Raw genomic sequence first — 14,895 nt, 5'->3', positions numbered from 1 at the left:
ATGGACCTGACTGTATGTCCACGTACAAGGTAGGTGGACCTCATAAAGTGACCAGTGCATGAAATACATGGTAAGTATTTCTAATAAAGTGTATAATGAGTGTTATCTATTCACACTTCTGGCGCTTTGACAAAGTGGGCTTGTTCTCATTCAGGTGGTGAAAGGCTTAAAGATAGAGAAGGAAGTAAATTTGTGTCGTAGAGAATAAAGAAGCCATGCAGTGATGTAAAACCCAAATGTTTCATGTGTATCTCTGTGTCTGTCAGGTGTGAAGAGGGAGCGAGCGAGTGAAGATGTGGTTTTTGAAGCATGGCCTGGCCTTTGTCTCCTCCATCCGGAGTGCTCTGCTCTGCCTTTCACTAATGGCTGCCGTGGTGGGAGCAGACGTGCTGAAGAGGAGTCCGTTCTCATGGAAAACAGGTGAGACTTTATTCCTCGTCTTCGCCTCCATCTCAGACATCTCATACACTGCCAGAAAGACGAAGCTGGTCAATAGACAGCCGGCTGTGGAGCAATTCAAACTCTCAGCCTCTCTGTGCTGAGGACTGGAGATCTGAGGCAATTTTGGTTTAATGAGGTGCTTACGTGCTTATAAGGCACAGATCTGAAGCCGGAGTCATTTTGCATGCTTAGAAGACAGTTAATGCCAGCGATTACAAAAGCTGATGCAATTCAATATTAAATATCTCTTTTTCATAGCTAATTGAAACAAGCTGAGATATTTTATTGGAAGTGCAGACTCTTTCAATCAATACTGCATATGAGTTTGTAAGTAGAGGAGGAGATATTTTGGTATGATTTGAATTTGATGAAAAGTTATACAGTCTTACTTTTGCAGGAAGAAAAAACATCCTTTTTTTACCACAGTTTATTCATATCTTGACATCAAAACAAGGAAAAATGTACAGATTCGGACCTGACGAGACAGAATGTAAATCAAATGTAAATGCAATTCATTGTATTACTCATCATGCAAACACATTTGAGTGGCAGAAGAACAGCAATATCTCTCAACTTGTTATACTTATTCTAACTTGTTCTATAACCTAAGAATAGCTCAGCCACTTTGCGTTGAAGTCCCTGTAGTTACTGAATAATAAGCCTTAGTATGTAATAAGCCTGGGATTTTATGGGGTTAAATCATGAATTTTGAAAAATTATACCACTTTAAAGAGTAGCTATGATTTTGGAGGTATTTCAGCAACCCTATTAGCATTCAGAAGTGCCACATTTTGGAATTGCATAATTGTACTGTATGTGTAATTCACAAGTTCCATTTTTCAGTGGAGTCACTCTGTTTGGGTGTTGAGGCAGGGTGTGAATCTTTGTCCTGTTTGTACCAGACAGAAACATAACAAATCTGCTGAATGCAGCTAAAAATCTTTATATTCTATCTGGTATTGACACCTACCTTACACTTCCAGTAGTTGGTCACTTTATTAGTCCCCCTAACTTAATAGGTAGAGTGATGACTTGTTCCAGATTTCAAGGTTTGTCCAACTTCCTGCACAAACAAAACTGTGTCCTGCATTTCAAAGAGTATAATAAGAAACTGAAAATATTCTTGCTTGAGATGTAAACAGTCATTCAGAGTAGTTTGATGTGCCTCATCTTCATTAATATATTTTGAAAAATACATTTTAGACCAAAACCTCCCAAAACTATCGTGAAAAGATGTTTCAGACATCAGGCGGTGTATCCGTAGCCATTACATGTTAGAACTTTCTGTGAGGGAGCTTTCAGAGATATTAAGCTCTTGAGATGTCTGGTTTCTATCACCACAGCTGTGAACAATGCTGACTCCGCAAGTATCTTCAGTACTTGATGTGAAACTGCACTATTTGTTTGTCATTTCTTTTCCTGCAGAAGATGTGTTTTAGACTGTTCCCTATAGGCTTAGAGTTCATATTTTTCAAATATTATATAAAATTTCATATATTTCATGCATAGATTTACAGCAGGTAAAACAAAAAATGTTCTGAGTCCTGCATTGTCCTGCAAAAGCAGCTCTACTATCCTTCAACTGACCCACTTTGATCTAGTCCCCCTAATTACAGGTCCACTATATAAGTGTCCAATTACAGGTTTTAATCTATCTTGTTATGCACAATTAATCAGCCACTGTCTACCACATTCAGTATTGGTCAGTTTCTAACCACAGAACCACTGCTAACGAGATAATATTTCAATACTGAGCACAGAAGAGACACTGACATGGTAGAGTGTGTGCTAAGCTGGTACGAGTGTATCAGGCACTGGTGTTTTCACATACTGTACTGTGTAAAGGTTTTAGGCACCTGAGGAAATTAACAGATGTGATGGCTGGGGAAGTTAAAGAGAAATCTGGAACCAAACCTGTGTTCTTCTAACTAGTTAATAAGATATCAACCTCTTTTTTGAAAACAGGGAATGACTCTTTACTTACTTGCTTTATTTTTATAGTATATCTTTGCATTTGTATTTTTTTCTAATGTTATATAGAGTTTTTATAAACTCTGGTAAAGCAGATTGACTGCTGAGAAACATAGTTGTAAACTGTGGTTTTGGAGTCCAAGACCTTTGTTCAGAATTGTACCGTATGTCAGTGTGGAGTGCAGGGTTGTTGACTGGGCATGTAAAGGTCCAGGGCTCAGCCCAGTTCGTTGTTGAATAGTTTTGGTATATCATCCCCCAGAATTTTTTATTTAATATGAAGATTTACACATCAACATAAAACTTGCATCGATTTGGCAATGTTGACTGTCATGGTTTATAAACAAAAACATTAAAAAAGAAAAATTTCCCCAATAACGCCTTCAGTCCTCTGCACATGTCCTCTCTCTCCACTAGCCATCTCTTCTGCACATCTCCTCTCAAATATCCTGCTGAAACATTTTATGTGTAGTTTTTATATATTTAACAGCTGAATAAGCAAGTAAATAATGAGTTAACAGGACATAACACACATGATAACTGTTAATAACTTTAATAAATTAATATAATTATTGTAGTACAGTGTAGCTTTGCCTTTTTTACAGAAATTTCAAGCACTCATGCATTTTCTCCACTGCTCTCACATTGCATGCTCTCTCTCTCTCTCTCTCTCTCTCTTTCTCTCTCTCTCTCTCTCCAAGTTTGCGGAGTGGGTGAAAGTAGACCTGTTTTACTTTATAAGGTTTGGGGCTGGTTAAAAAATCTTTAGCCCCAAAAGCCCAGGCTTGTTGACGCCCTTGGCTTCTACCCAGTTAAATATCCAGCTAAAAGTGGCCCTGTGACCTGAAACTGACCATCAATGAAGGACTTGAGAAAATTTGTGCATCAACAGATGGGCTACAGTCTCTGTACAAACAGAGTTCATATATAATATGCAATATATGCATAATACATATGATATAAAAATGTTTGTTGAGAGAACAAACATGTTGTCACTGTCATAAGACCTTGTTTCTTTGTTTTTCATTATGATTCATTATGATTTCATGTTATTTTTCATATGATTGCAAAACACCAGTTGCCCTTTTCATTGTGCCAGAATTTCATGATGAATGGACCAATGCAAATGATCCAAAATGACTAAGAATAAGATTTTGTTTCAATTTGCATTCAAAGTTAATGATTTTTTTTCTTTCTTCTTAAAAGTTTAAAGTTTAAAGTTATCTTGTTTGAATATACAAGGTTTTGGCCTGACCGCAACAATAATTTTTAATTATATGTAACTTAGTAACAGATTACAGTGTACTGTTTCCTTTCTCCTTTAATAGAATGAATAGAATTTTAAAAAGTGATGTATAACTGTATAAGCAAGGTGTTCCTAGTGAATCATTTAATTCCTCTAAGCTTCATTTTCCAGTAAAAAGCAGACACCCAGAGTTTAAGTGAGTTCTTTTAGGATTGTGGCCATAATCGGATCTCGTTAGATGAACTAAATCATATCAATATGTGAGTATTTTAGTTAAGAGAGCCATTTAGATGCAACAATGGCTCTTAAGTTTGATTCCAAAGCGTGCCTTAACTCCGACTGGCACTCACAGAGCCCTCACAGTTGGTACAAAAGAGCAGCCGATCTGTCCTGCTAGGGTATCGATCACTGTCATCACACATTCTGGACTGGGATAAATGTACAGCAGTTGTAGAATTGTGGTTTGGAGTGTTCGTCCATCTGTCTGTGTAATCTGAGGAGCCTGCCAGCCTGCGACCCAGCTGGAGCTCCACTGAGCATGCTCCACTCGGCTCCTTGGCACCATGGAAACTAATGTGTCGTTCAAGAGTGACAGCTGTGAAAGAATGAACCATTCTGGGCCAATTAGTGTCGTTCGCTTGTGTTCCAAACTGCCATGGTTTCACTGTCTCACAGGAACATCTTGGGAGGTTTTGGTGCTTCCAAACCCTGCGATTCTTCAGGAATTCCCATGGTTGTTATAGTTTGAATACGGATATGAGTATCTTCCTTTACACATAACCACTGTAAATACTGAGTTTTTCACACCACAGCACCAATTACAGACTTCTGAAAACAATGGTTCCTAAATGGTTCTTGGCTCAAGGTTCTGCACACCAACACAGAAAAGCTTTTTCAACCTCTTAAATGGAAAGGGCCGACTGGTGGGTGCAATATTTTATTACACACTTCTATAACCCGAGAACAGCTCAGCCAGTTTGCATTGAAGTCCCTTTTTAAACTTATTTTATCATTTTAAATAAAATCTATAGCCCCTAACCTTGCTTCATTTATGAAAAAGAAACAAGGAACTTCCCACGGATTGTGTTGGAGTTTGTTCTTGAAGTTATTATGTATAAATATTGAATTATTGAAATGTTGAATACACTTTGGGAGCGCTTCAGACACTATAACTGACCTTGTGATGCATGTGTGGAAAAAAAAGTACAAGTAAAGCCTTTGGTTTCCCAACAGAATTGGAAAAAAGGATTTTCATACTGTAGCCAGGCAAAAAATGAAAAGAATGAATTTAAAAAATAAAAGAAAGTGCTTGTTGCCATATGGCCACAATGTGCAGTAAAAGACTTGATAGAATCTTTATGTACATAAAGCTGCAATGATTTGGCCACGTTCTGAAGGTTTTCTAGTGCAAGTTAATTCTTGTAATAGACATTAGCAACAACCAGTATTTGAATGATACAAAAAACAGACAACTTGATGAAAACAAATGAAACGTGTCCAGTGGTACTGCCACCTAATGATATACGTGGGTAATTATACAGCTTATGAATGAACCAGATGCACAGAAGGACCAACAGACGAAGGTCTAGACAGGTAAACAAGCCTCCTATGTGGAGAAACCGCTGTGTTTAAAGGCTTTGAAGATCAGAGTTAGCAGGATTGCACATTACAAGCCTTTTTCAACCCGAGGCTCGCCCCTCCGTACGGCTGGGGAAAGTGTATGAGGGTTTCCTGGCGTGCTTTGTTCAGATCGACAAGCAGCACTGCAGGCTAGCAGAGAGGTGATGATTCCTGGAATGTGAAATCGATATTGGTTTCATCATTAAAGAGCGGCTTCTTCCAGCTCTTGGGTCACAAGGCAGTCAGGAAACGTTCAGCGTCTCTCAGACGTGCTCCTTCTCCTCTGTCTCCTTCATCTTCCTTCTTGTCTCGTTTTTTGCCTTGCACATTTCATCTTCCCTTGCGCAGAAAGCTACACTGAAACTCCACAAAGTGCTTCTGACCTTTTCTGGACTTTTTAAACTTTTTGATGCTCTATAATAGATAATATTACTATACACATACATGCCTCTCAATTCAGTCACTATGTAGACTGTTCTTGCACTATGCACTATATACCTTACTGTCAAGAGCCTATATTATTGTAGGGTAGTATCATCTCAAATCATACACCAGCATTTTAACTGAATGGAAATGACTAATCACAAATTTCCTCTTGTCGTAGGTTAGCAGTTAACTAACATTTGCAAACTAATGTCAAAATGTTACCCTTGTAACATTTTGGATTATTTATCTGCATTCTGTAAATAGTATGCATTTGGTGGACCTTTCATCTCTAATCATTCATTCTCATTTGCTTTCTTTGCCTCCTTTCCTCATGTCGTTGCTCCTTCCTCCACTCACACAGCAGCTAAAAGTGACCCAAATCTGATTTTCTCACCAAATCCAAATTTGTTTGTTTAGCTGTTGACAGTATCTTTTAAAAGTGACCTATATGCGACATCAGTCTGAACAGATCAGCTCCTAAACTGACCCACATGCACAAAAGAGCAAAGCTTCTTGGATTGTTGGATTGATGGATTGACGTAAAAGTCAGATGAATTCCAATCTGGCTGTTCAGACCAAGTCGCATTGATCAGATACGTATCTGATTTCAATACCATATGAAAGTCGGAATTGAAAATGTCAGATTCATTGTGTTTTTTGCTGTTTATACTGCCACACAGAGAACATCTGTGTCACATATGAAGAAAAATATCAGACTTGGGCCACTTTTACTTGCTGTGTGAACAAAGGCTTTTTTACATGACTCTCCCATGTTTTACACGGCCCTCCCTCAAATGCACATGCATGATGAAGAGAAGTTTAGTGCACCAGTTTTGTACAGAACTCGCTAACCAAGTGTGTCCAATTTGGCTAAAAGACACAAAATGCTTAAAACATCAGTCTCTCCATTTTCTTTAAGCAGTAAACTTGAAGAAAGTACAACAATTTAAAACTTAAGCAATAAAGCATTATACATCACTATTATTTAAATGTAGAAAATACATGTGTACAATAGAAACTTTTATTTCTTCTACTTTTCCACAGTCATAGACAGCCACCTGAAACACATAAAATGCTCAGCAATGGCAGATTATTTGGAGTTATTTCTCAAAACAGTCAGTTTATATGACTATATTATTTAACGCTAATGCGAAGGCTTTCAAATATATTTTTTAATTTGCACATTTTTTCTGGTTTTCACTGTATAAACTCAAAAGAATTCCCTTTTTTGCATGCACTTTTTAAAAGTATTGGTATTGATTTGGGATATTAGCTTTGAAATTATATCAGATTGAGAAGAACATTAGTGGTATCGCTCATCATGTTTGGGTTAATGTGTTTTCTGGAACGTGTCCAAGTGTAATCCATTTCTCAAACATGTGAAAGCACAGTCTGAAAAAAAAACACACATTTAAAGTACCCTTACTGTAACACGTTTTACATTTGTTACATCTGTTAAAATCACAGGAACATCCGTGGCTTGCTGTCCTACAGAGATACCACACATATCCAAGTCTTAATAAGTATTTGTGCACTGTTACTAAATTCTGAGTTCCTAAATGTGCAATTAGGAATGATAAGCCATAGAGATGAACAGAACGATGTGGGCAAGCTGGCATTTGACCCAGCAATTGTCAAACCACTGGGGCAATACCCCACCACTTTTGGATTGAGTTCAGTCTGCTTACTTAAAAAAAATTCACTCTCCTTAGCCGCACAGATTCAGTGGCCTATAGGCAAAATCAGAGCAATAGTCAAACCCAGAGGCAGAAGCAAAATCAACTAAATATCTACTAGAAACACTGAAATATTTCTTACTGCTAATTTTCTAAGCTAAAATTTGATGTTCTTCACAGATGGTAACTAGTTAGTTAGCTATCTGAGCTGAACCCAGTGACCCCCAAAACACTGTTTTGAAAAGATTTGTTACAGTAGAGCTCTAATTCTATGTTATGTAAGTTTGTATTTTGTTTTTTTTATACTTCCAGTATATCTTCCAATATTAGTAGCTCCAAGTCTAAGCTGGATTTCTCTATAGCAGAAATGAATTGGATTTTCAAAACTCGCTACTATCCTGCCCTGTTGCTAACAAAATGGTTCTAAACTTGATACGCTTTATCCTACATACATTTTTCTACTGAATGTCATTGGATCCTCTGAATTATGAGGTTGTGACAAAGCCAAAATATGAATTTTGCTACTTGTGAGCTAACACTGGTGCGCGCTGAAGTGACATCACAGGACCAGCTAGTAGGGGTGCGGGAAAAATTGATTCTTAGATGCATCGCGATGCGGACGTGCACGATTCTGAATCGATTCATTCAACGTCAAAAAATTTTTGCTAAATATTTAATTTATAACGTAATGTTGACGGAACGCAAAAGGCAGAACTTGGAAGTGGGTAAGTGCAGCACCCGGACAGTCTGTGGCGGCACATAACAAAAACACTACGGGATGAGCGAGAAATCCGACCAGCTCCCTCTGCATTAAAAGCCAGGTTAGGTCAGGAGTCACAACACAAATGATAAGAAGAGCCATTTTGTCCTTTCAACAAAAATCAAACCAGCTTGGGAGCCACAACGTTTAATGTCCAGTATGTCTCAGTGTGTGTTAATGTCCTAGTATAGACTAAACAATATAAATGAAAACACGGACTTACTCTACTCTGCTTTAAGCTTTAGCTATAACACTAGCCACTTTTCTTCCATCTCCGCCAGAAAACTTTTCTTCAAAAGTTGAATAGTTTCTTGTAAAATGTCTTTCAGCTTTCGGCTGTTTTACGAGGCTGAAGTTGCTTCTCATTTGCCAGCTTCTTGCTGAACTTTCCCGTTCCACCTTAAATTCTGACTGAGATGCCGAAGGTAAATGCGGCACCATTTAAGGTGGAACGGGAAAATTAGAAAGAGAAGCGACTTCATCTTTGCAACTTTTTACTGTTTGACAGCCTCTCGTTGCAGATTTAACGTATCAGGAAACCAACTACGTTGCTTATAAATGTGAATATGTCCATTTATCTCCAAACGTTCGTCTGTCTTTCTCTTTTCCTTTTTCGTTCGCTACTAGCCAGGCGAAACCTCGTTGCTAGGTGACCTGCAGTCTGCACGCCAATTCTCAGTCGTTGAGAAACAGGGCTTTCGCGCTATGCTGCACACGTCCCATCTTGGAGATATTATACTGACACAGCGACCCCAGAACAAAGCAGCAAGCTATGTCAAGTGTGATAGTTAAGTTGCTTTGGCAGTAGTCAAGTATCTTAGGAGTAGCTGGTGTTGGTATATACTGGTGTTGAAGTTCAAAAGTAGAATTGCTTTCATGCAACTTCATTTCAGTGTGCAAGAGCATGCTATTAGCATGGATGTTCATATTTCAACTCCTAAGTGACCTCATAATTCGGAGGATCCAGTGACATTCAGTAGAAAAATGTATGTAGGATAAAACGTGTCGATTTTGGTACCTTTGTATGTACCACGGAGCACGATAGTGTCGATTTTCAAAAATCCCATTCATTTTTGCCTTAAAAAAATCCAGTTTAGACCCAGAGTTGCTACAGAATATGCTGACTACAGAATGACACACAACTTCAGAACTCTATAGCAGCATAAAAGAATAAATCGCTTGTCAAAATTTCATAGGTGCAAAGAAAAGGAACCAAATAATTAATCCTTTATACAAATAATTAGTAGTTACCTTACTCAGTCTCTGGTTCCTCTTTTCCTCCTTCTTCTTTACCTGACTTTTTTGTATTTAAGTTTTCACTCCTGGTGAGCTTGACCCCAGCTCTATCAGGAAGCCCTTGTCCCGGTAGCAGCAGGATAAGAGGACGAGGAAAAACTGCAGATGAAAGTATAAATGCTCACACCATTACCAGGTTTGTTCGGCCACTCAAGGACCTAATTTTAGATCATTTCCTCCAGCTCTTCGCTCAGGCTGATGTCATTAGCAGGACGCTGCAAATGGCCTTGTCTGTCAAAACAAAGGGAAGTGGGGGGCAGTGGGGGGCAGTGGGTAGCGGGCTGTGGCTGGTGAAGTACTAGACAAGGAGAGAACAGCACCACTTATTATTGATCTGCATGTAAAAGCAAACAAATGACCAAAACAAGGGCTCTTTTAGACATTTTCACAGGTTCTTTCCAGCATAGTTATAGAAACAAACATGATAGAAAAAGGACAGAGGGAATAAAAATTCATGTTGATGCGACCAAAACCAAAGTGATGAAATATATTTTATTATATTTTGATATAGTGGTCATCACCACTAGAAAATGGACAAAATGGCTGTGCATGGTTGCTAATGACATAAAATAACATTTAAAAGTTCAGAACTTTTCCAATAATAGAAAAAAACACTTTGTTACAAATACACATATAAAAAGTATTCTAATATGATGCTACTCTACAACTTCATAGGTTTTGACTCGAAAAAAAGCTGTAAAACAGGTCTCTGTTCAAAGACATTACTAAACATGGAAGCTAAAAGTGGAAAGTCTGTGAATTAACTTTAACATGTCTTGACAAAACTGTTGCTTTGAGATCCCAGGTGGTTGCTAGGGTGTTGCTAAGAAGTTATTATGCATGTATAAATGTGTGCTAGCATTTATGAGACTATATATGTAATGTCTAAGGAGCTGTGTGAGAGATATCTTTATGACATTATTTGTGCCAGAACTTGAACTTTCTCAACATTCTGCCATTCATTTCCTGTGGTCCACTGTACAAAATCTGTAGGTGCGATCGGTCCCAAAAGCACAAGCACACTATTCCTGTAGAGTCTATGATAGCACAAAGTGTAAGCGGTACAAAAATAATAGAACAACATAAAGAAGAAGATAATAAAGGACAGTAGGTTGGCTTTGTCAAGCCAATTTAATTAACTCACATGTTAAACCAGGTGTGTTTGAGGAGAGAATTAATCAAACTGCCATGGACAGTATAACTACTACAGTATAACTAACTATCTAAAGTTATCCTACAGTATAACTTTAGATTATATAAGTTATCAGTGTTGGGGTAGTTACTCAAAAAAGTAATTCATTACTGATTACTAATTACATATCTCAAAATGTTATGATAATCATTTAGCATGCCGTTCTTCTCACCAAGGAACAGGTGCGATTCTGGCTAACTGAAACTATACTGATGCAAGTTTAGATGATAATGACTCAAATCTGAGGGAGCAAAGTCTAGCAGCTGGTGTTGGCGTGACAGAAGGCTGAAATTAAACGTTTCATGGTGCTTGGATCTGTAGCCTCCTAGCTAGGCTAATGATAGCTGGGCTTGCTTGGTTAGCAGAACTCATTTCTTAAGAGAGCAAAGTCAAATGACTGGTGTTGGAGCGACAGAAAGCCAGAAGGAAACCTGTTTTGTTGCATTTTGAGCTGTAGCCTCCTGGGCTAAGCTAACCTAGCTTTAGTAGGCTAAAGGTGCCACCTACAGCAGTACATGTTCAATTCCAGCTAACTGCTGCTCTAATAACACACATTTGGAGGGTAAAGATTCGAAGAGCAAAAAGTTGAATAACTTATGAGAGTGAAATTGAGCGTGTTCTGTGGTGTGTGTAGCTATTAGTCTGTCAGCTGAGCAACTTGTGTGTAGTTTTTCGAAACCGGTCTCATGAGTTGACACCAGCACGGAGCAGCACAGTACAGCCCTCGGAGCCATTTGGTTCTACAGTTGAAATGAGGCCATTAACTGCAATGCAGATGTAACACATATAGGTATCAGTTACGAGTAGAGTATAACCAGAAGTTGTACATGGAGAAGAGGAGACCACTAGTGTGAAAAATATCTCTTCACCAAATTAAAGACAAGGCAATGTGTCTAATATACATAAAATAAACCACCGGCTTATTCAAAACATATAACATATACTGTCACTGTGCGAATTTGTAAGGCAAACAAGTTGCTAGCTAGGTTTTACCTTTTTGGCCCTTGGCTCACCACAAATATTACACTTTAGCCCCTAAAGGCAAAATGTTTGAGCACCCTGTTCAAGGCAGATCAGTTGACAAGAATAAATAGATAATTACAGTATATTCTTTATCATGAAGAATATAAAAATTTGTGTCTAATTTGTAATATTTCTATCTTTACTAGGTAAGTTATAATTAGGTAATAGTTAATAATTAGGTAAAAGTGCAACTGTTAGTATAACAAGTCAGTCTAAACTTTTGTAACAGCACACATAATTAAGACGTTTGATTGGTGGCTCCATTTATGTGGTCGACGACTCTTGTTGATGAAGACACACCATTCTAGCTCACTTTCTTAATCCCATGAGACTTTGTGCTCCTATGTTTCATTACCAGACTAGCCGCCTCACTACTTACAAGACATCTCCATCACCATGACAACTTTAGACAGACAGCGCCGGCCTGTCTCGTTTGATGTTAAATAGCAAGTGGTGGGTTTGATGGGTTTGACAAACTGACAGGCAGACATGCATAAAGTGGGCCTATAATGGTGGCACTAAGATATAGATTTAATTCCATCTCTCTCTCTCTCTTCTCTCTCTCTCTCTCTCTTTCTGTCAGTCTACCTCTCTCAGTACTTTTTCTCAATGCTTTTTCTATATCTTCGATTCTCTGTTTTTGTTTTTATTTCCTCCCCACCATTTCCCATTAGTTTTTCTTCTGTCTGTTCTCTTTGTTTGAGAGTGTGAGAAAGAAAGAAAGAAAGAAAGAAAGAAAGAAAGAGATAACCTATCCTCAGAGGAGAACAGGAGTGACTTCGAAATGAGCCCCTGATACAAGCCGCATATCGGGCAGTGCAATTATCTCTGTCCGTCTTTTGTTTTACTTTTGATTCATTAATTAAGCACACCCCTTCTTTTCATTTTCTTGCATGCATTAATTAATGTGGTGGCTGGGATAAGAAGTAATCAGTGCCACCTACACACACACACACACACACACACACAGTTTTTCACATGGCTTAGGGTTTGAAGTTGTTAGTGATGTTCCATTGTCTTTGTTTCCCAAATTGGGCTGGTTCAGAAGAAATTCTTAATGGACGCTGAGAACAAGCTTGTCCTTAAATTGGCAGATCTCTCCGGCTCTGTATGGCCCTGTCTTATAAAAGGTTTGAGAATGGAAATGAGGTTGAGATTGAAAATCCTCTGCGCTCCCTGGAGGCTGATTGCAACAATCTTACAGTCTTGATGTTTACTCATTCCTCAACAGCTGAAGGCCTATACTGCCCTCTAAAAGTTTGAAGATACCCCAACCTTCTGATATTTTAATTTTTTCAATGTTATGTGTCAAATAAGAATACATACATATGTTTAAATGAGATTGTTGAGTTGCATTAACATATTGAAATTTTGCTTAGTCTGTTGCCATTAGCAGCTGGAGAGAACAGCACAGGAGACAAGATTTTATTAGCCATCTTATTAACTGACAAGCTCAAAAAAACTGCACTGCTGTTGGTTTTAAATCTTTCTCTCTTGCTCATCTAACAAATGATTCATTTCAATGAATTTGTGATGCTTCCCTGATAAATGTTTGTTTGGTCAGTTTTACATTATTGAGTAAATCCTGTATCTTTCCTGTTGGCTCCTGACTCCATCTGATTGCATATTGAGCATCTCTTGGCTGTAAGAATGTGTCACCATATTCTCTATTACTGACTGTGGTTCTAATCTGAATAGGTACTACAGTAACCACTAGTGAGATCAGTTGGACCAATACATCAACACTAATCAAGTTTAACAAATCTAAATGAGCTGAGTTTGAAATATGATAGCAGATTAAGTTTATGCCATTGTAGTAAGTTATGTTGGATTAAAAAATGCAGTATTTTGAAAGAAAGCCTTTTAATTGTGTGGAAATCTTTTCCATAATTTAGTTAAGTTCCTTTTTTGAAGTGCAAGGATTTCATTAAAATGGTTGCTTACGCAGAGTATATTTTGCAGCACTCATCAGTGTTGAGCTTCATTTTCATCAGTGTGTCTTTGGTATAAAGAGCAGGTTTTGCCTAAATAATGATTTGAGAGTTTTCTTTTCTTAACTATTGTTGTAAGCAAACAAAATTATTTTGCCCAAAGATGGTTAATCGCCTGAAAGGCTTGAATTATGACATTACAAAGATAAGAAGATGAAATATGTGACAACACGCACATCATACAAGACAGCAGTGTTTTTAGTTATTTTGCATTTCAGTCAAACAGCCCCTTCCTGTCAAAGTTGGGTGGTTCTTAGTTATGTTGAGCAATGAATTTTACAAGATTCTCTAATGATGATCAGAAAGCAACTGCATAAATTGGTGTCCCCAAAACTGTTGACTTAATTGACTTTCTTTAATAGTGTCTATAGCTAAGTTGCTATCTAAAGGAGTTTTTACAAAAAAATGTTTTAATGCTTCAGAAGTTTTGCCAATGTAGGCTATGGTAACAGAATTTGTGTGTAATATTTTTTCCATTCAGCTTTAGCAGGTAAAGTGTTTGTTGATGAGAAATGTTGCGAAAATCTCATCAAATGTTCTGGAAAAAATAGTGCATTTCACATACATTTAGTGTCATATAAGATTTCCCCTTTGTACCCTTACAAGAAATAAATTATGTACCCTTATACAAATAAATATAAACAGCATGGTGGAGAGGTAGAGCTGGACTGAGGAGGAGACAAGAACATTTTTAAAAGGAATGTTTCCACCTTCAGCACTTCCATTGAGAGATATCCAGACTGCAGCTTTTTTAAATAGAAAGTGCTCAAACAGCTCTATATGGCAGAGAATTGACATCCCTTGTTCCACTGAACATAATAAATAATAACAATAAAAATAAAGTAAAATATACAAATGTTCTTGTTAGTTAATTTCTAAAGAAGTCAGGGAGGCCAAAGGTACACAAGTTGACACATGAATTTAAAGATTGAAGCATGTTAACCACCATTTTTTTAATTGACCAAGTAAATGAATGTAATTACATACACTCAGTCTGATGGAAACAAGCCGCTGGGCAGCGAGTATTGCAAAAAGAAAATGCATTTTCATTTTGTCATTTGCAATTTGCACAAAAGGTTGATGAAAACATATAGCTAGTATCATATCAAACCATTATTTGAAAACCCCAGCTTCCCTTTAGATTATGTGAACATTATATCTTGTTATATTATCTCACATTAAAGGTTAAGAACATTTTTCTTCATTCTGAAAAGCTTACAGTTGTAATGTAGAGGCTGAGGCAGGTGTCAAAT

General features: G+C 37.6%; 1 protein-coding gene across 1 annotated transcript in view; it reads left to right on the top strand.

Moving 5' to 3' along the window:
* Nucleotides 1–293: 293 nt before the first annotated feature.
* Nucleotides 294–14,895, top strand: part of thsd7bb (thrombospondin, type I, domain containing 7Bb) — a 115,277-nt gene continuing 100,675 nt past the window's right edge. Inside the window, exon 1 of the mRNA XM_036587031.1 lies at nt 294–420. Coding sequence (XP_036442924.1) covers nt 294–420 — 127 coding nt within the window. The remainder of the gene's footprint in view (nt 421–14,895) is intronic.

This window comes from Colossoma macropomum, unplaced genomic scaffold, assembly GCF_904425465.1.
Source record: "Colossoma macropomum unplaced genomic scaffold, Colossoma_macropomum, whole genome shotgun sequence".
In the NCBI taxonomy this organism is placed as follows: domain Eukaryota; kingdom Metazoa; phylum Chordata; class Actinopteri; order Characiformes; family Serrasalmidae; genus Colossoma; species Colossoma macropomum.
The sequence above is the reverse complement of the archived record's forward strand: the minus strand, read 5'-3'. Positions and strand labels throughout refer to the sequence as shown.